Genomic DNA, 20996 nt, shown 5'->3' with positions numbered 1-20996 from the left:
TCAACACCTGGTGGAGTGTATACTTGGTTTTAAAAAAAATAATCACATGAAAGTGTGGCTCAAAATTGTATTCAGCCTCCTTAATTATGATGTCCCTAAATAAAATTTAGTGCAACCCAGAAAAATCAGTCTGTGCATATTAAACTCGGTATAAATCCATATCTTATGTGAAGGCTTCAGGTTTGTTAGTGAACATTGGAGAGCAACCAGCAGCTTGAAGATAAATTTGTGGAGAAGTTTGAAGCCAGGTTAGGTTATAAAGCCACATTTTAAGCTCTGAATATTTTCACAAAGCTCTGTTTAGTCAATTATCAAAGAATGGAAAGACTACGGCTGAGTTGCAATCCTACCAAGATATGATCATCCACCTACACCGACAGGTCAGCCAAGGAGAGCATTAATTAGAAAAGCGGTCAAGAGAGACACGATAGTTTGTCACAAGTCTTGATGTAGACAAGATGTTTGGTTGTTTTTTTTTTTGTTTTTTTTCCTTAACAAAAATATTTTAGCAAAATACATTTTTCTTAATTCCGTAAAATCCAAAGCAAATCGTTTGGCGAAAAAGCAAACGTTTCTGTGAGAATGGTCAAACATAATTTTAGAAAAAGCAGTGAGACCATTTTAAAAGATTGACTTATTTGAAGGGAAATAGGATTTTAGATGCAGTTTTTTAGCTCTTACTGAGCAAATACCACTGCGTAAATTGGTCGGCTGTACATTTAATTTCAGACTGCTGGCTTTTGAAATAAAATAACCATACTTGGTTGTCCACTGAAGTCTCATGGCTTGAACATTTTTATATTTTATTTTATGTATGCATTCACTTTAGGTCAAACTTCAGCCCTGTGGTTTAAACATTTTGTGCAGGCGTTATGAGACGATGAGCTTCAGATGCTGTCCTCCATTTCTCCAGCTCCACACACAGTTCCACAGTTACTGGTTCTTGTTGGACCGGTACAGACAGGCTTGTCGGGTCATCCACGTCAGGTTTCCTTGTATCTTTATGCTTTCCTGCTGTGCAAAAACAAAGCAAATGAAGTAGCTTCAGCTTTTTCTTTTGTGGTGGGCAAACTTACAAAGATGTGAGGTGTAAGACGTTAGGAAGCTTATAGTAACTGCTGTTATTCCTAAAGTTTTTCTGCAGAACTCATGTTAACATTTGATTGCATTAACCTTTTAAAGCCATTGAATTTCTCTGTGCTGCACTCCTGCCTTCTCCTGGTTTTGGTTTCTTGTCTTCCTCCTTTTTGTCCCCATTCAGTTTCCTTTCAAGATCCTTAAAATGAGTTAAACTACATGTGAGCAGTTTCTTTTCTTAGCTGATTAATGTTGGCCATTAATGTTGTTACTCTATAACCTCAGCAGCATATCTGTAATGGATTTTGCTCTAACATAAACTTGCCTTCTGTGTTTGTGCAGCCTCCACCTCAGAGTCTGCATTTAGGGGACGAAGGTCACAGACAACAGAGACCCTCTGGTTCCCCTGGACCAGGCTTTGCAATAGGACTTGTGCAGAAGCGAGTACTCTTCTGATAGGGGGATCTTCGACCAGCCCTGGGGCACATTTGCTCTTTTTGTCTTTAGGTTTATCTTTAGTAGGAGCTGGTTTGACCTATAAAAGAGAACAACAACATTATGTCTGGATGCCTTTTAGGCACAAAGACAGATTAGTGAAAAATGTACATTTTGTGTACTGATATAAACATTTTCTATTTTAACATCATTTGGGTGTTTTCAACAGTTTACAAAAAGGTATTTTGCAAAGTGCATTTTTAACCATAAATTACAGGAAAATTTGTACTTAATCATGTCCTGAATGATTGATTGTATTAATAGCTTCATAAGATAAGCGATGTATCTACAGCAGAGGGGTTGCTAGACAGAAATTGGGACACAATTAAAATAAAACCCAGAAATCAGGCCTTTATCTACATACGTAGCTGCTAAATGCTATTTGCGAAATGCCACAATAATGAGAGAATTTTCTTACTTCAAATTTTGAAGTTTAGTTACATTTCCTTAGCATTTACCAGGATTGCATTTAAACTATGATTTGGGACAAACATATCCACATAATGTTCTTCCTTCATAATGTCATGTTTGGTTACTTGCACCAGTCCCTCTTGCAGAAAAAACACTCACACGACTTCCCCCGTACTTCAGAGTTAGGATTGTGTCCTCAGGCTTGCAAGTTTCACCCTATGTCCTCCAACTGTAATGATGGCCAATATGTCCAAACACTTCAATTTTACTTTCATCAAACCACAGAACATTTCTCCAGCGATGAAGGTCTTTGTCGCTTAGTGCATTTTCAAACTGTAATCTGGCTTTTCATGCTGGTGTTTGAGTAATGGCTTCTTCCTCTCAGAGTGGCCTGAGTTCAGCTCGTTTCTCTGTGGAGCATCGCACTCTATCTCCAGCTTCTTCACAAGATCTTTTGTTGTGGTCCTAGGGTTGATACAAGCAGTTCACTTTAAAACTTGTTCATCTGTGGGAGAAAGAACCCATTTCCTTTCTGAAAGGCATGATAGCTGGAAATTTTCATGTAGTTTGTAGTTGGGTATAATTGTTAGAACTGATGCTTTCAGGCATCTAGAAATTGTACCCAAAGATGAATCAGATTCATGGAGGTGGACAAGTCTCTTCATGGAACAGGATCTTAGCTGATTTCTTTAGATTTTCCCATGATGTCTCACAAAAAAGGAGGGACTTTGAGATGTTGCTCTAAAATGCATCCATCCATCCAAATATGGTGAAGGTTAGAAAGCCATGACCTATTCTTCATCCAGGCTTTCCCAAAATTGCTTAAAGTCTTACTAATCTTCTTCTGAATTTGAAGCAAGTAATTTAAAATTTACAAAACTGAAAAATAAATAATAAAGCATTTTTTTGGCTAAATTATAGCTTTGAAGTATGGATACTATTACAAAACCCTTCTTAAAATGTTTTGAGCTGCTGGAATTAGTTTTTAGCCTTAACTGCCTCCAAAACGCTCTCTCTGTGAACTACGGTGCTAATAAGGTGCACCATTTCTCAGCCTTTCCTTATTCCTATATGTTTTCTTTCCAAGCAGTGAGACTTGTGATCTTTTAAACTGAGTTTTTGTGTCTTTGTCATTTAACAGCTGTTATATTTTGTTGAAATTTGATTGGAGGTTTACTGGGGCAAAGAAGAAATATTCTCTGACACATGCTCCAGTAAAATGGATCTGACAACACCTATAGTTTGTGGTTTTATTGTAATAAACTCACCTGTTCTTCTTTCTTGCCTTTTTTCCCTTTCGATGTTAGGCTGGGTTTGACCAGCGGGACATCTTCAGCGGCTGCTGGCCATGACAGAATCTTAAATATCAGACACGTAACATAAGCTGGGACACATTTTTCTTCCTAAAATCTCCCATCAGGCATTGTTTCCTGTACCTTTTCCTCCTCTAGGTTGAGACAAAGCCCTTGATTAAAGAACCTCTTCAGGTCTCCCAGTGAGCTGACAGTGTGTGTTAGTGTGTAACTTAAGTTCATGTAGTCTGACCATGTCAGTTTTGATGTTCTGTATTGTGATACTTCAAAATACAAAGAAAGTTAGAGACAATAAATCGTCACAATTTCAGAGAAACCAGAGAAAGTTGAACACATTATGAGAGCTGATGAAGGATCCTCTCCAATGACTGTCCACTGAGTGAGTAAGTTCCACAGACATTGATAAGAAAAAGCCCATACCTGTTCCACAGAACCTATTACTAAGCTTTATTAACATACTGAGCATTTTCTTTCCCATATAACCTCCTCAGTGACTTCCTGATCGTTTTTTATCTGTCTATAATCAGCTTCGTTGGCTCTGTCACATGTTGTGTAATAATCTATGCCTGAAGGCCTGAAATCTGTGAAGATAGAAATACATTAGTGTTCTTACGGTGTGCAGCTTCACAAATAGTTTCATTGGTACTGACTGCAGAGACTCTAGTATCCAGTATGGACACCTGTCTTTCAACATTCGGTTGTAGGTCAGACCTGATCGACTCATCCTCTGTTACATGGGACGCTGCTTCAAGTTTAGATTCACTATCATCCCCCTGTAAGCAACAACATGGGGACATTAAAGATTGTGAATTGCATAATTAATTATTTATGAAATTACACTGGATTTATATCATTTACAAACTCTACAGTTTTCATGTTTTAGGTAAAGATGCTTTTGGTAAAAGCCAAATGTTCGCATGCTTAAACTGCATCAGAATTAACTGTTGACTTTCAATTGAGTAATTATGGCAAAAATAATACGTTTCTGATACACATCCTTTAATGTAGTAGTTTTACTTGGTAACATTGTCAACAAAGAGCATCAGCAAGGTTCTTGTGCCGTATGATGACACATGTTGGACAATACGGTAATAATGTCTGAATATTTTTATCATTTAAATATTTACTTATATATGCAGTAAAGTAGTTATAACTTAAAGTAAGTTGCATTTTCTTAAAGGAAAGTACAGTTCTGGTCGAACGTTTACATACAACACACTAGATCTTGTTATCTCCCATGAGTTGTCCATCGCTCTTTGTAAAATATCTGAGAAAAAATCAGCTTTTGTCTGATGTACTTTCTAACAGTAGTCTTTGTCCAAGGGTGTTATTTAACACAATCCGGTATGTTATAAATCCGGCTCATCACGTACTGTACATCTCTCTGTTGCTCCTGCTGTTTTAGCTGTATTTGAGCAGTTTTAACCAGTGCCCTTTCCTTTTTAGATAAGACTGTGCAACAAATGAGACCCACTAATTGTGTTTGATTGTCTTCCATCTAAATTGATGAAAGAGGTTTTTATTACTGTTGGCCTTGCTTTCCTGACTTTATTTACTTTTGTCTTAGCTCAGGAACCATGCCAATCGGTCTTGAACACGCTGTGGATAGGCCCGCTCTTAAAATACCTCAGCTTGATCCCTCAGTTTTGTCTAATTTCGACCAAATTCTAATTAATCTTTTCTTTCCAAGGTTTTAAAAAAATGTACTTATTCAAATGTTTTTAAAGAGTAACAGCATCTTTAAAAAAAAGTTCTGTCTGGCTGTAGATCAGGACATGGTACAGAGATCGCTTTACTAAAAATACGTAATGATGTAGCGTTGTTGGTCGATCACAAGTCCCCTGTGGTTCTGGTGTTATTGAAGCTCACAGCAGCCATTGACACAGTGGATCATTATGTTATTTTGTCCCGATTGAACCACTATGTCGGTATCCGTGGCACAGCACTGAAGTGGTTCACTTCTTATCTGACAGATAGAACTTGTTCTGTCATGATTAATAATTATACCTCTTCATGTGGGATCCCGCAAGGCTCTATTCTTGGCCGTTCTCTGTTTTTACTTTATAAGTTGCCCCTTGGAGCTATTATACCTCAGCGGCAGTTATCCCTCCACTGCTATGCAGATGACATACAGCTCTACTTGTCTCTGAAGCCAGATTTCAATGCCCTTCATTCTCTACTGCATTACATTACTGCTGTCAAACAGTGACTGAGTCAGATTTTGATGTTTTTAATCTAACAAAAAACCAAATGCATTTTATTTGGCCACAATGGCCCTACAGATGTCAGTGCTTTGACTTTTAATTTAAAGACTGTGCCAGTGTCTCCCAGTAAGGCCTAAATCGCCTTCAGTTTGTCCAGAATGCAGCCCCCCCCCCATCTTTTAACCAACACCTCTCAACTTGCCCACATTACTCCTGTTTTATATACTTCACCTTTTCATTTTAGAATTGATTTTAAACTATTACTGTTCATCATTAAATCCCTCAACAGCTTCACACCTCCTCATTTATCTGAACTAATTTATCTGAATTGTTTGTGTGCATGGCAGGTCCTTGAGGTCATCTAGTCAGTTTCTATTGGATGCTCCAAGGACTAAACTTAAACGCTGGGTGACAGAACCTTTTCGTGGCACCCACATTCTGGAACCTGCTTCCTTTAGATCTTCATGCCATTACCGAACTGGGCCGTTTAAAAGTAAACTCAAGACACATTTATTCAGAAATGTCCTGTCCTTGGATAGATATCGTTTACTAAGCAAAACTTTGAATACATACTTTCTTCTGACATAATTCAAACTAAATACTTTTTTAACCAGAAATGTTAGGTGTTATTTGCATTGGTTGGTTTCCTGTCATGGACCAGGCTTTTCAGCATTTCCAAGAAGCTTATTAAGATCCTGCTTTCATCCACTATAGTCCATTTAGTGTATTTTGGATCATAGCCCTGTTGGAAGACACACCTGTGTCCAAGTCTCAACCATCTGACTCAAACCGCTCCCCCCAAGGAGGACCAAGGCTTGAACTTATAAGCTGGAAGTTGCTGGATGCTGGTGTCACTATACAGGTCCTTCTCAAAATATTAGCATATTGTGATAGAGTTCATTATTTTCCATAATGTCATGATGAAAATTTAACATTCATATATTTTAGATTCATTGCACACTAACTGAAATATTTCAGGTCTTTTATTGTCTTAATACAGATGATTTTGGCATACAGCTCATGAAAACCCAAAATTCCTATCTCACAAAATTAGCATATCATTAAAAGGGTCTCTAAACGAGCTATGAACCTAATCATCTGAATCAACAAGTTAACTCTAAACACCTGCAAAAGATTCCTGAGGCCTTTAAAACTCCCAGCCTGGTTCATCACTTAAAACCCCAATCATGGGTAAGACTGCCGACCTGACTGCTGTCCAGAAGGCCACTATTGACACCCTCAAGCAAGAGGGTAAGACACAGAAAGAAATTTCTGAACAAATAGGCTGTTCCCAGAGTGCTGTATCAAGGCACCTCAGTGGGAAGTCTGTGGGAAGGAAAAAGTGTGGCAGAAAACGCTGCACAACGAGAAGAGGTGACCGGACCCTGAGGGAGATTGTGGAGAAGGGCTGATTCCAGACCTTGGGGGACCTGCGGAAGCAGTGGACTGAGTCTGGAGTAGAAACATCCAGAGCCAACGTGCACAGGCGTGTGCAAGATATGGGCTACAGGTGCCGCATTCCCCAGGTCAAGCCACTTTTGAACCAGAAACAGCGGCAGAAGCACCTGACCTGGGCTACAGAGAAGCAGCACTGGACTGTTGCTCAGTGGTCCAAAGTACTTTTTTCAGATGAAAGCAAATTCTGCATGTCATTCGGAAATCAAGGTGCCAGAGTCTGGAGGAAGACTGGGGAGAAGGAAATGCCAAAATGCCAGAAGTCCAGTGTCAAGTACCCACAGTCAGTGATGGTCTGGGGTGCCGTGTCAGCTGCTGGTGTTGGTCCACTGTGTTTTATCAAGGGCAGGGTCGATGCAGCTAGCTATCAGGAGATTTTGGAGCACTTCATGCTTCCATCTGCTGAAAAGCTTTATGAAGATGAAGATTTCATTTTTCAGCACGACCTGGCACCTGCTCACAGTGCCAAAACCACTGGTAAATGGTTTACTGACCATGGTATCACTGTGCTCAATTGGCCTGCCAACTCTGCTGACCTGAACCCCATAGAGAATCTGTGGGATATTGTGAAGAGAACGTTGAGAGACTCAAGACCCAACACTCTGGATGAGCTAAAGGCCGCTATCGAAGCATCCTGGGCCTCCATAAGACCTCAGCAGTGCCACAGGCTGATTGCCTCCATGCCACGCCGCATTGAAGCAGTCATTTCTGCCAAAGGATTCCCGACCAAGTATTGAGTGCATAACTGTACATGATTATTTGAAGGTTGACGTTGTTTGTATTAAAAACACTTTTCTTTTATTGGTCGGATGAAATATGCTAATTTTGTGAGATAGGAATTTTGGGTTTTCATGAGCTGTATGCCAAAATAATCCGTATTAAGACAATAAAAGACCTGAAATATTTCAGTTAGTGTGCAATGAATCTAAAATATATGAATGTTAAATTTTCATCATGACATTATGGAAAATAATGAACTTTATCACAATATGCTAATATTTTGAGAAGGACCTGTACACAGCAAAGTGAGTAACATGAACTGAGAGCATGACTTAAATTTGCAGCTACCCACATCAACAAACCAAATGCCTTCTGGAGACAAGTGTTGTGGCCACAAAGACAAGAAAACTGTCATAATGAAGGTTTTTAAACCTAAGAACTTAATGCCAACTGTCAAAAAGTTGACAGCATTATGCTAAGGGTCTGTTGCTGCCACTGATGCTGAGCAATGAAGGAGGACTACTTCCAGGAAGGGAATAACTTCCCTGCAAATCAAATGTGGGCAAAGCGCACCCACAGGACAAATATCCCACACACAGTGAACCCAGTTTTTACAAATCAGTGAAGCTATGTAACATTAAAGGACCAAAATTAAGATAAAATTCCTGTATGTAAACGTCTGAGCAGAACTTTCGGTACTGGTGAAGTAACATTGCAAATGGCGCATGAAATTCTTATAACTAGCAGAATCTTAAATATAAATTTTTTTTTTTATGTCATTTCTTTGTTTCTCTTTTTTCTGGCAGAAGGATGGTATAACAAAAAGATCATTTTGAAATATAAATATTAATAGATACATATTTTTGAGGCAATTAAAATTGTAAAGATCTCTGAATCATTATTACGACTAGATGAAATCCTTAAGCATTTCAGAAATGACGTGCTCACAAAAACACAAGACATAATGCCAAAAAAGATGTCTATGGGAGGATCAGTCACCTGATTATCAGATGTATGATTACTAAGGAACTGGTATGAAATGAAGTATCTGTAAGTGATGACTGGGAATTTGGCCTTTTTATCCACAATCATCAGAGGGTCTGGTATTCCCCGCAACCAGCTCAGACTCACTGTGACTGATGCCACATCCTCTATCAGATCTGTGACAACAAAAATGATCTCGATATTACAACAGACTTCCTATTTTATGAACTGAATGTGATCTCTTGCTAAATGAAAGGCACCGCTCTTTTTGAGAAGTCCTTTCATACTCTCACCATCCATTTTGGCCAAGCCGCGGAACCGATATGTTTCCGGCGAGGAGATCCACGAGGCGTCTAAGCACAAAAGCTGTGGAAGACTGTCCACAGTAAAACCTGGATATGCCGGTGCCAGCGTGAAGGGGTTTCCCTTAAGCAACAGAGTCCTGAGGCGTGGGAGTGTTTTTAAAGCGGTCAGCAGGCTGCGCTGCTCCTGAAACTCACAGTCGCTGAGGTCCAAACACACCAGCTGGGGCCTTAGAAAGAGTCAGAAAGTTTTCTTAAAACAGCTGTGCGATTTACTGCAATTCAACTTTATATACAAGAGGAGGATAAAAAACCTACTACTATTGTTATCATTGTTTAGATCGTTAAACAATCTCAGTATAACTTCAGCTGTTCTGTGAAGGCCATAGAGGCTTGTTATAGAACATTAGTGAACACACAACATCACAAAGACCAAGGAACACAGCAGACAGCTCAGGGTAAAGGTTGTTGAGAACTTTACAGCAGGTTTAGGTCATAAAACAATATCACACACCCTGAACATCACACAAAGCACTGTTTAATCCATCATCTGGACTGCTAACCTACCAAGACATGGGCATCCACCTAAACCTACGGGCTGGGCGAGCATTGTACCATGGTAACCCTGGAAAAGCTGCAGTGATCCACAACTCAGGTGGGAGAATCTTTCCACAGAACAACTATTAGTTTTCCACCGAACAAATCTGGCCATTAGTGAATAGTTGCAAGAAGAAAGCAAATGTTGAAGAAAAAAACATGAGATGTCCAGTTTGCACTTTGCCACAAGCAATGTAGGGGAAGAAGGTACTTTGGTCAAATGAGACCAAAATATATCTTTTTGGTCTACATGCAAAATCCAATGTGTGGCAGAAATCACTGCACATGACCCTGAGCACAGTATCCCAGAGGTGACACATGGTGTTGGTGGCATCATCCTGTGGGAATGTTTTTCTTCAGCAGGGACAGGGAAGCTAGATGGAGCTAAATGCAGGCCAATCCCAGTAGAAAACCTGTTAAAGGTTGAAAATGACTCAAGACTGAGGAGGATTTTCACCTCAGGCTTTATGTTTAGGACCCCTAAATCTGCAAATCTGATCTCAAATGTGTTTTCTTTGATGAGGTCACAAATTTCTACCTTGCACCATGTGGTGCAGCTATGTCTGGCTGAGCACTGTGTGTTTCAGTGGGTGTCCCCTCTGAAAACTGCTGTTAAATCAGAAAAAAACAACTGTGCAGTGAAACATGCTGGCATTAAGGGCTTTCACATCTTACCTCATGACCAGTCAAAAAGCCCACATGTAACTGAGCTTTCTTTTGACCTGGTTTTGGGTTACCTCTCTTAAAACCCAAAAACTTCCTGTGTGTGCTTTGTCTCTTTGTGTCTGTGTGTATATGTATTAACCAGTGTCTTCCTGTAAGATGACGAATGTCTTTATGGGAACCCAGACTGTTTGATGCAAGGCTAAGGTACTGCAGCTGAGGAGGCGGACGGTTTGTGAGGCCGCTCAACGAAGACAATCGATTTGCACGTAACTCCAAAACCTGTAGAAAAAAAGCCAAATTTTCAGTCAGATACCCATCTCTGTGTTGCAACATCTGCCTTTACGCAATTATCAAAAAACCTTGAGATACTATATGTTGCGCCAAGTGATTCTCCTTTGATGTAAGGTAATGAAAAGGGAAAATTGATTGTTTCCTGCTCTGTGTGATTAACAGTGAATCAGCCTTTCCTAATATGTGGAAACTACTGAGCCAACATCTTATCTGATAAACTGCAGAGAGGTTATGCATGACTGACGCAACACTACAACATGCCTTTAATGTGCTGGGAAGGTTCTCTGTAGGAATTTCTGAGATTAGGTTGACACTCAGGATCAGTTCCTCCAGCTTTGAGAACTTCAACAAGCCACTGTCAATAGCTAATACCTGAAATAAACACAGATATAATGTTAAAGTCACAATAAATAAAACTTGCTGTTTTGAATGTGAGCTGACATTGCACGGCTAATTTGTAAGCTAGTCCATCTAAATCGGATGAACATTTAAACCAATGCATGCTTGAGATACACTTCTATGTGCACTTTCATTTTTTTTCTACCCTGGACTTTCAGCTCAGGTCAGCAAAACTCACGCATAATTTCAATGATTTTACTGCTTATTGTTCTGACAACTTCTAGTTTATTATTTCAGTCATTGTAAAGGATGTGCTTTCTGATTCAACGGGGGCTGAAGTTTGGGGAAATTCTCAGGATTCGTAGGACTGTCTTGTAGCAAGAACGTCCTGGTTTCAAAAACCGGCCTTGGCTTTTTCTGCAACCTGTCCAAGGTGTAACCCAGGTGTCCCACCCAATGACTGCTGGAGATAGGGACCAGGCCCCCTGCGCCCCTGCAAGGACAAGTGGGTATAGATGGTTGGATGGATGGAGTGTTGCATTAGACCACAAACATTTACAGGTGGCTGAAAATTAGATATATAGGTTGAAAAGCAAGGCTTTATGGAGTTTGTGGATAATTAGAAATAAATAATTAAAATTGACCAAACATGAGTCCCTTTTTAAATATAATATCTCTCTTCCTGTTCACACAGTCACTAGCCACTTTGTTAGGTATACCTGTTCAAACTGAGCATCAGAATGGGGTAGAAAGGTAAATTAAAGTGACTCTGAATGTAGTATGGGTTTTGGAGCCTGATGGAGTGATGTATTTCTGAAACTGTAGATCTACTGGGATTTTCACCAATAGCCTCTGGTTTACAGAGAGTGGTCCAAAAAAGAGAAAATATCCACTAAGCCACAGTTGAGTGGACAAAAATGCCAAAAATATCTTGTTGATCTGAAGATAGTGGGCAGGAAACACCATCTCTCAACACACAACACACAACACACAAACCTCAAAGAAGATAGGCTGCAGCAGCAGCAGATTACACTCGTGTCAGCTAAGAACAGGACACTGAGGCTACATTTCACGCAGATTCACCAGAAGTGGACAATAACAGATTAGGAAATATTGGCTGGTCCAATGAGTCTCAATTTCAGCAGAAATGTTCAGATGTAGGGTCAGAATTAGGTGTGCCAAGTATGTCTCACCTTTACTTGGCACAACTAACCACCTTAGTCCTGAATGAACTTTGCTGCTGTGGAAAAGTATTTGCCCTCCGTCATATTTTTCACTTGTTTATCATTATTTTTAGTAGTACTTGTCTGACAACATGACATAAGGTAAAAGAGTCCAAAAAGCTACACATTATTCGTTGACCTAAAGAAAATCTAGAAAAGGCAAGAAAATAAGTAATTGAAATTAAACATTTTCAGCAAGATAATGACCTGAACCTCAAGCACAGTTGGGTTATTCACCAGGACCCAATAACCAAAACCACCAACCACAGCTAAAAAAAAACATAATGAAGGTTCTGGAGTGGCCTAGTCAAAGTCTGGCCTAAAAAATATTTCAGGTGCTGTGGCATGACCTTAAATAGGCAGTTCATGCTGGAAAACTCTCCAGTGTGACTGAAGAAAAATTTAATTAGGCCAAAGTTCCTCCACAGCAATGTCACAGACTCATTGCCAGGTGATGCTAATGTTTGATGGCTGTTGTTGCTGAAACTTTTTTTCAGTTATTAGGTTTAGGGGTTAAATACTTGTTCATACAGTGCCAGGTTGGTTAGGAGAGCTTTTTTTCCCTTAATAAATGAAATCATTTTTTGAAAACCACATTTTGTATTTACTTAGGTTATCATTGCGTGTTAAAATTTGTTTGATGATCCAAAACACTGAATAGGCCAAAAAATGCAAAAACTGAATAAATCTGTAGAGGGACAAATACATTTTATCGGTTCACTATTTCATATCGTCCTCCTGTTGAACAGTGTTAAGGGGAAAGAGCAGTCGCACGTAGGCCTACACGCAAACTCAAAGCGGACGTCCGCCGGACCATGTGCGGTTCTAGACGGGCCAGTGCCCCAGTAAAACTGGTTCTGGCCCCTAATATGGCCCCTGTAGTGTATGTATTGCTTTACATACTTACATCCCTACCACGGATTGTTAGTGTAGTAAAGTAATTATGTATGAAATCGGTGTTCAGGCAGCTTGGTTCTAGCACAGCCAGCTCTCTCAGCTCTGAAGCTTGAGGACTCCAGGATACATCTTCGTGCCTCCATGGAGAGTGAGGGCACCTTAGCAGATACAAGAGGTCATCTATTGACTCTTTTTCTATTCCATCTGGATCATCTTTGGTCGGTCTCTAAGATCAAAATCCCATTTTCAAAGAAAAACATTAAACTGGCGCAAATCTTGATGTGAAAAAGTTGAGACAACTGAAAACTCACCCAAGGGCCATTTCCACAGGGGAAGTCATTCAGATAGAGACGTCTAATCAGCTTCTTTAAGACAGCAGAGAGAGGTTTTGGGCTCATGAGGGTTACCTGAGTGTACTGTCTGATAATTTGTCAGCCATTTAATCAGCTTGTCTGTGGTCTGCTGTTTGTTTACAAACCTTCACCTGCTTGTTGCCTGGAAACATGTTTCCAGGCAACAGGTGGGCTTTTGTCCATCAACCCTGGAGCAGTTTAGGAGTGCTGTGAACCACCAATAATAACCCACACAAACAAGGACATCACTTCTCTGGAAAATTAACAATGTAATAAAATTATTTCCTTGTAGTTAAAATGCATATAAAAGCAGAATTTAATGTAATTTAATAATATTATTTAAGTGAAAACAAAACCCCTTCTTGATTAGATTACTGTAACTCCCTTCTTTCAGGTCCGCCTCAGAAAATCCTTCACAAACTTCAACTTGTCCAAAACACAGCTGCCGGGGTCATTGCTAGAACCTCCTCCTTTGAACACATTACTCCCATTCTTCACCGGTTACCCATCACATATGCCATTGATTTCAAGCTCTCCATAACCTGGCACCTCCTTACCATACTGATCTTCTTTGCTATTACACACCTGCCCAAACTCTTTGCTCTTTTTCATGCTTTCTTTTTGTTATACTCCCTTGACAACCATGAGGTCCAGAGCTTTCTCTCTCATACCTCCTTGTCTTCCAAAACATATCTGTGATTCTGACCCTCTGTCCTCATTTAAAACTCAACTCAAAACCCACCCGTTTATTCTTTGTAATCTCTGATATCAAGTTTGCTGTTACTGTGCCAGTCATTTGTTTTATTGTTTATATTTTTACTGTTTTTATATCTCTTTTGTTCGGCGTCCTTGAGCGACTTGATAGGCACCTTCAAATAAAATGTATTATTATCAATGAAGACCAGGCCTAAATCCTTTGAACTTGAAAATTGTTGTTCACATCAAGCTTTTGGTACAATCTGACAGACTTGCAGCTTTAAAGGGGACATATAGTTTTAAATTCTTCCTTTTTACACTTAAATCATTCAGTAGTGGTCTGTATAAAGTGGAACTGCAATGCTTTGGTCTGAACCTCTTGTTATTGTAGCTCTACAGGCTCCTCTTTCACCCGGTCTGAGGTACATCTGAGAGCAACTCGTTTTGGTGCGGTCTCTTTAAATGATATTAAGGCACTTCACACTTCGACCCCTGCAGGTCTAAGGGTGTTCCACTTTAATCTGTTTAGCCATTTTTGTAGTTTGATAACAGAAATACAATTATCTAGCGCCACAGAAACAAGCCAAAAATTGCATAAACAATGCAAAACTATTAATGTAATGATACTATTTAAAACACGCAGTACGGTTATGTCCTCAAGGACGACACAGCACTAACATAAGCAGAAGGTACGATGCTACTTCTAGCTAAACAATGGCCAGGACGTCATATGAGCACACAATAAATCCATGTCTAAAATCAACTTGCAGCTTCAGCATACTTGAGCTTGGACTATAAAATTGCAGCGAGAAATAAAAATGGCGGATATGCGAATTGGTCAGCTGGAAGTCAATGACCTTATTTTGCTGTTCCGCAGCAAATACTGTAACGTAACAGTTCAAAAAAATGTAATAGAGAGTAGAGAAGTCTGAATGGACTGAAAAATATGACCCAAACAGAATAGAAAAATATCTACACAGCACCTGGAGAGACTAAATTCAACGTTTTTGGACTGCTACAGACTCACGTACACAAAGAAATGTATTTAAGGGCTAAAAAAGTGGATTTTGCATGATATATCCCCTTTAATTTCAGCAAAGATTTTTCTACAAACTCTTAAATCAGGAGGCTCAATACAAAGGCAACGCGCAAATACTTTATGTCCTTTTTTGTTCAAGGTTCTACATTATTTCTTGTTGGGCTTTTACATAAAAAAAAAAAAAAATTTGCAAGAAATTTTGCATACCTTAAAAAAATGTGTCATATAAATACAAGTTGTTATTTACCATTCAGGTCACAGTTAACCTAATTGACATATCCCAAAGAAAGAGTCAGTGCTGTGGGAATGGCAGACAAATTAGCCAAATTCTTGTCTGTGGTCGCCATTAAACAGCAACTCTGTACCATAGGTAGAATCCTTTGGTGTGTTATCCTAGTTGAAGAGGGTAGATAAAGGTAGATAGACTGAAAGTGACGCAACGTCTGTCATTTTGAAATTCTTAGATTTTGTACTTTTATGTAGACCTTGAAAGTCTAAATCTGGATATCTTTAATGTCGTCATGAGTTCATGGAAAGGGGCTCCAATGCGAATGAACATGAAACAGAGAAACTTGTTGTTCACATTAACAACTAAAAGTCAAGAGACAAACTTTGACAGTTCATATGACAGCTTCTAAAAGATTTCTACGCACCGTATCAATGTCGTAACAACCTGCCAGCTTAACTGTGCTCGAGATTTTGTGTCAGTGGAGCAAAGCTTTACCAAGCAGTTTCAGTGCAGGCTTGAGATGCTTTTGATGACTCTCTGTGGTAGTTTGTGCTGCTTCCACACAGTAAAACCACTATGGTGAGCAGTGCCCTTCAACTGCAAACAAAGAAAGATTTAAAAAAAAGATTGTTTGAATGATAATGCCAAGTGACGCCATAAACCAGCTGATGGTGTACAAAAAAAAAAGTCCCACGTTGCAACTGACTATATAGGCAACTTGTGCCAGGCCAGAAGTATAGACTGAACAGCGAACAGAAACACTTCACACCATGAGCATGCTGAAAGGTAAGCTCTTCTCAAATCAATTTAGGAGTAACTCTTAACTCTGATGATTGTGCTGTAACTGTACCTTTTAAGATGCATAAATGTAAATTTTATACTTAGGGATGTTTACTTTGTTGAAGATAGCATTTTTATTTCTCAGTAACATTCACGTTTTTATGTTTTACGTTGATTTTAGTGTGACTTCAGTAAGATTTGTGACGACTATGCAGATGACAGCATCATATTCTTTTGTGTATAATCATTTGCAGAGCTCCTGCTTCTCTTCATCACAATCATGCACATGTCCTTGCTGGCCTCCCATCCAGTTGGATTGAAGAGTTGTGCAGAGAAACGGAATGAGATCAGAGATATTAAGATTAAATTTAGTTTTGTTTTATTGAACCTGAAGAGGGCAGAATCTGTATATGTAAGTAAGCCTGCAGAAATATTGTGATATGTATGGAGTGCTAAATGCAAGTGAAAGTATCATAATGATTAAAAGAAGTATTATATTTTATGATTTGGCAACAGTTAGAAAGATATATATATATATATATATATATATATATATAAAGACACATAACCCTTTTTTCTCACTGTCTGGCATATTTTCAGACTGCATTTTTCCTGTTTAGTGTCGGTTATAATGACAAACATTGTTTCTATTTTCTAAATGCCAGAATAATGAGATAGAATATATTTTACTGTCTTCAAATTCAAATGTCAACACAAACTTCCTTAGTATTTGGTAGAATTGGCTTTTAAACTGTGTGACTTTGATGGTCACAACAGTTTGGCTTATTCGTCCTGACAGGCCTGGTGTAATTGAGTCAGGTTTGTTGGCTGCCTTACTCCACACACCTTTTCAGCTCTGCCCACAAGTTTTCACTGGGACTGATATCAGAGCTCTGTGATGGCCGCCCCAAAACTCTTACTTTTTTGTCCTTAAGCCACAAAGCAATATGCTTACCCAAGGATCAACTAGACATGTTGAGGTCCACAATTCTCTTCCTGATATTTGGGCTGATTTCTATTAATTTTCCTGTAATATCGCAAAAGGAAGCGTTTTTTTTTAGGTGTTGGCTTAGAATACATCCACATGTACAGTACAGACCAAATGTTTGGACACACGTTCTCATTCAAAGAGTTGTCTCTATTTTCATGACTATGAATATTGTAGCTTCACACTGAAGGCATCAAAACTATTAATTAACACATGTGGAATTATATACTGAACAAAAAAATGTGAAACAACTGAAAATATGTCTTATATTCTAGGTTCTTCAAAGTAGCCACCTTTTGCTTTGATTACTGCTCCGCACACTCTTGACATTCTGTTGATGAGCTTCAAGAGGTAGTCACCTGAAATGGTTTTCACTTCACAGGTGTGCCCTGTCAGGTTTAATAAGTGGGATTTCAAGCCTTATAAATGGGGTTGGGACGATCAGTTGTGTTGTGCAGGAGGTGGATACAGTACACAGCTGATAGTCCTACTGAATAGACTGTTAGAATTTGTATTATGGCAAGAAAAAACCAGCTAAGTAAAGAAAAACAATTGGCCATCATTACTTTAAGAAATGAAAGTCAGTCAGTCCGACCAATCGGGAAATCTTTGAAAGTGTCCCCAAGTGCAGTCGCAAAAACCATCAAGCGCTACAAAGAAACTGGTTCACATGAGGACCGCCCCAGGAAAGGAAGACCAAGACTCACCTCTGCTGCGGACGATAAGTTCATCCAAGTCACCAACCTCAGAAATCGCAGGTTAACAGCAGCTCAGATTAGAGAACAGGTCAATGCCACACAGAGTTCTAGCAGCAGACACATCTCTAGAACAACTGTTAAGAGGAGACTGTATGAATCAGGTCTTCATGGTAAAATAGCTGCTAGGAAACCACTGCTGAGGACAGGCAACAAGCAGAAGAGACTTGTTTGGGCTAAAGAACACAAGGAATGGACATTAGACAAGTGGAAATCTGTGCTTTGGTCTGATGAGTCCAAGTTTGAGATCTTTGGTTCCAACCAGCGTGTCTTTGTGCGGCGCAGAAGAGGTGAACGGATGGACTCTACATTCCTGGTTCCCACCGTGAAGCATGGAGGAGGAGGTGTGATGGTGTGGGGGTGCTTTGCTGGTGACACTGTTGGGGATTTATTCAAAATTGAAGGCATACTGAACCAGCATGGCTACCACAGCATCTTGCAGCGGCATGCTATTCCATCCGGTTCGCGTTTAGTTGGACCATCATTTATTTTTCAACAGGACAATGACCCCAAACACACCTCCAGGCTGTGTAAGGGGTATTTGACCAAGAAGGAGAGTGATGGGGTGCTGCGCCAGATGACCTGGCCTCCACAGTCACCGGACCTGAACCCAATCGAGATGGTTTGGGGTGAACTGGACCGCAGAGTGAAGGCAAAAGGGCCAACAAGTGCTAAGCATTTCTGGGAATTCCTTCAAGACTGTTGGAAAACCATTTCAGGTGACTACCTCTTGAAGCTCATCAACAGAATGCCAAGAGTGTGCGGAGCAGTAATCAAAGCAAAAGGTGGCTACTTTGAAGAACCTAGAATATAAGACATATTTTCAGTTGTTTCACACTTTTTTGTTCAGTATATAATTCCACATGTGTTAATTCATAGTTTTGATGCCTTGAGTGTAAAGCTACAATATTCATAGTCATTAAAATAAAGAAAACTCTTTGAATGAGAAGGTGTGTCCAAACTTTTGTTCTGTACTGTATGCGTCCAATGAACTCAAATGTCGTAATTTAATCCATGTGATGGTTACAAAGCCATGACATCATTTGGACTTTTAAAAAAACGTTTGGGGCCATAGTAATTTTAGTGTATGTAAACCTCAGATTTTAAAGAAAGTAAAATAATCTCTGTAGTTTTATTTGTTCTGGTTTAATGTCAGACAGTAAGAAAAAGGGCAAAGCAGGGCTTCTTTCTAATAACTCATCTCTGTTCTTCCACAGGTCACACACTTCTTTAAGAATACATCAAATGCATACAGAAAACTGGAGCCACTAGATGGAATAACCTTTCCGGTTGGAAACACTACCGATCCAGACACCCTCAACTCCACGTGTGCCATCACTGACTACCTCAAAAATCACCTGCCACCCATGATTAATAACCTCACTTTAAACAACACTATAAAGGAAGCAATCATCAACGACACAGGAGTATTCCGGTATATGTTTGAAAGCCTGGCCACGCTGATGAACAAATGTCAGGACAAAGATAAACTGATGGAGTGCCCCAGAGAGCTGCCAACTTTAAAAGGTTTTGCCATGAAAAAATATGCCCTCCGGATCTTACACGCTGCCAGAAATTGGACTGAAAGTTACACGAGTAATATGTTACCGTGAGGAAGGTGACCCACTTCACTGCAGCTTGTCATTTTGATCTACCTAAAGACATCACTAAACATTTATTTATGCTTCTATTTATTTATTTTTATATTTTTGGATATGAATACTTTTATTTATAATGAATGGTGTCTTAAACTTTATGGGTTTGATCTGTAGTTACAAAAATAAAATGATCTATTCAGAACATACAATCTCTTTTGGTTTTAAAGCTGAGACATTTTTTCTTTCATTTAAAAGTAGGGGGATGTCAAAATTTAAATTGTGCTTTGAAGTTTTTAGGGATCCTCCCAGAGAAAAAAGATTCAATCTATGATCAATACAAGTCATTTTCTTTTAAGATGTCTTAGTGATTCATCAGAAATGAAGACGCACCACGTGGTGGACCTGCCGGTATCAAGATGCCTTCCAGATGCTCACATCAGCTCTCTTCCCTGCAACATTCCCAAACACTTTCACTATAATGAGACATTTCCAGCAAATTACTTGCACAGTGGCAGTGACGTTGATTTATGTTCATGCCCTGTGTAGATCCTAATGGAGATCCTAGTGGAGAACAGGTTGAGTTTGGAGTTGAAAAGTTGCTCACATCCTTATGACCAAAACACAAACAATATCCTGTCCTCTGTAGTCTAAAATTGAATTTTCATCAAGTTTTCTACCTAACTTATTTTCATATATAAAAATCCTTCTAGTGCATTTTCAGCCTAAACGTCTTTAATTAGAGCCAGTGACTGGGGACATACTTTACTAAACATAACAATTATTTTTTTTTTTCCAGATTTAGTCAGATTTCTAACAATTATTCTGGAGGTGTAGTTTTTACAAAACTCCAGATCGCTTCCCCCCCCCGACAGTCATACGCAGAGGAAAGTATTTAAATGTTGATTTTTATCTCTGAAGCCCCAATAAAAGTGATGTTTGTAAGATGGACGACAGAAAGTAGCACATCTTAGCCAGCTGTTGTGACCGAAGTATCCTCCTGTCATGGATAACCGAGCCGGTAAGCAGCTGGATAAACCAGTAGAGCTATGAAACTCCGCTTGTCTCCCGTTCAGACAGCAGCTCTCTCTCTCTCTCTCTCTCTCTCTCTCTCTCTCTCTCTCTCTCTGTGTGTGTGTGTGTGTGTGTGTGTGTGTGTGTGCATGTTCAGGTTTAATTAATGTATTCTGTCTGCTGTTTCATGTCTCTCCACAGTAGTCCTTATCTTCCTGTGCATGCTCTGTACGCAAGCACCGTGCAAACCTGCCGGGTGCGACAACACAGACGAGGCCGCGACAGCCTCCATCAAGATAGTGCTAAAGTTGGTACGGGAACTGCTGCACCATCTGGTAAGGATGTAGTTATATTATTATTACCTTACTGATTCATAGCGGAATTTATGCATTTGGTGGAAAAGTCGGACACACTTTACTTTTAATATTTTATTCTGCACTTTATTTTTTCTTGAACTCTTTGATTATGACATGAAAAGGTTAATTTGGTCCTTTTATGGTGCGTTCGCGGGAATTAGGGCCATATGTCTTCAGGGACAAATTTTTTTAAAATTAATTAGTCTCTTTAAATGTA

The 20996-nt window shown here is 39.4% G+C and overlaps 1 protein-coding gene across 2 annotated transcripts; it reads right to left on the bottom strand.

The window, feature by feature from the left end:
• Positions 1-757: 757 nt before the first annotated feature.
• LOC124878225 (leucine-rich repeat-containing protein 43-like) lies at positions 758-13454 on the bottom strand. Of its 2 annotated transcripts, none has more exons than XM_047382078.1 (12): positions 13286-13454; positions 12985-13200; positions 10777-10887; positions 10364-10503; positions 8953-9191; positions 8675-8835; positions 3910-4069; positions 3420-3559; positions 3252-3341; positions 1403-1612; positions 1174-1276; positions 758-1014 (listed from the first exon to the last, which is right to left on the bottom strand). In XM_047382078.1, exons 1-12 carry the CDS (start codon positions 13370-13372, stop codon positions 851-853), a joined length of 1821 nt encoding a protein of 606 aa, XP_047238034.1. In that variant the 5' UTR covers positions 13373-13454; the 3' UTR covers positions 758-850. The 2 variants fall into 2 exon arrangements, with proteins under 2 accessions (XP_047238034.1, XP_047238035.1); XM_047382079.1 differs by having other exon boundaries at positions 758-1011.
• Between the last annotated feature and the right edge of the window lie 7542 nt (positions 13455-20996).

The sequence above is a fragment of the Girardinichthys multiradiatus genome, chromosome 12, assembly GCF_021462225.1.
Source record: "Girardinichthys multiradiatus isolate DD_20200921_A chromosome 12, DD_fGirMul_XY1, whole genome shotgun sequence".
Lineage (NCBI taxonomy): Eukaryota > Metazoa > Chordata > Actinopteri > Cyprinodontiformes > Goodeidae > Girardinichthys > Girardinichthys multiradiatus.
Note: the sequence above shows the minus strand (reverse complement) of the source record. Positions and strands in the feature narration are given on the sequence as shown.

Bases quoted from the DNA above. Each gene is read 5' to 3' on its own strand.
- LOC124878225 (XM_047382078.1), bottom strand. From the start codon at position 13,372: ATGAGCCCAAAACCTCTCTCTGCTGTCTTAAAGAAGCTGATTAGACGT. The intron at 10,888-12,984 runs GTAAGTATGTAA...TGTTTATTTCAG, and splicing joins TAACAATCCGTGGTAGGGAT to GTATTAGCTATTGACAGTGG. The intron at 3,560-3,909 runs GTAAGAACACTA...TGTATTTTGAAG, and splicing joins TATTTGTGAAGCTGCACACC to TATCACAATACAGAACATCA.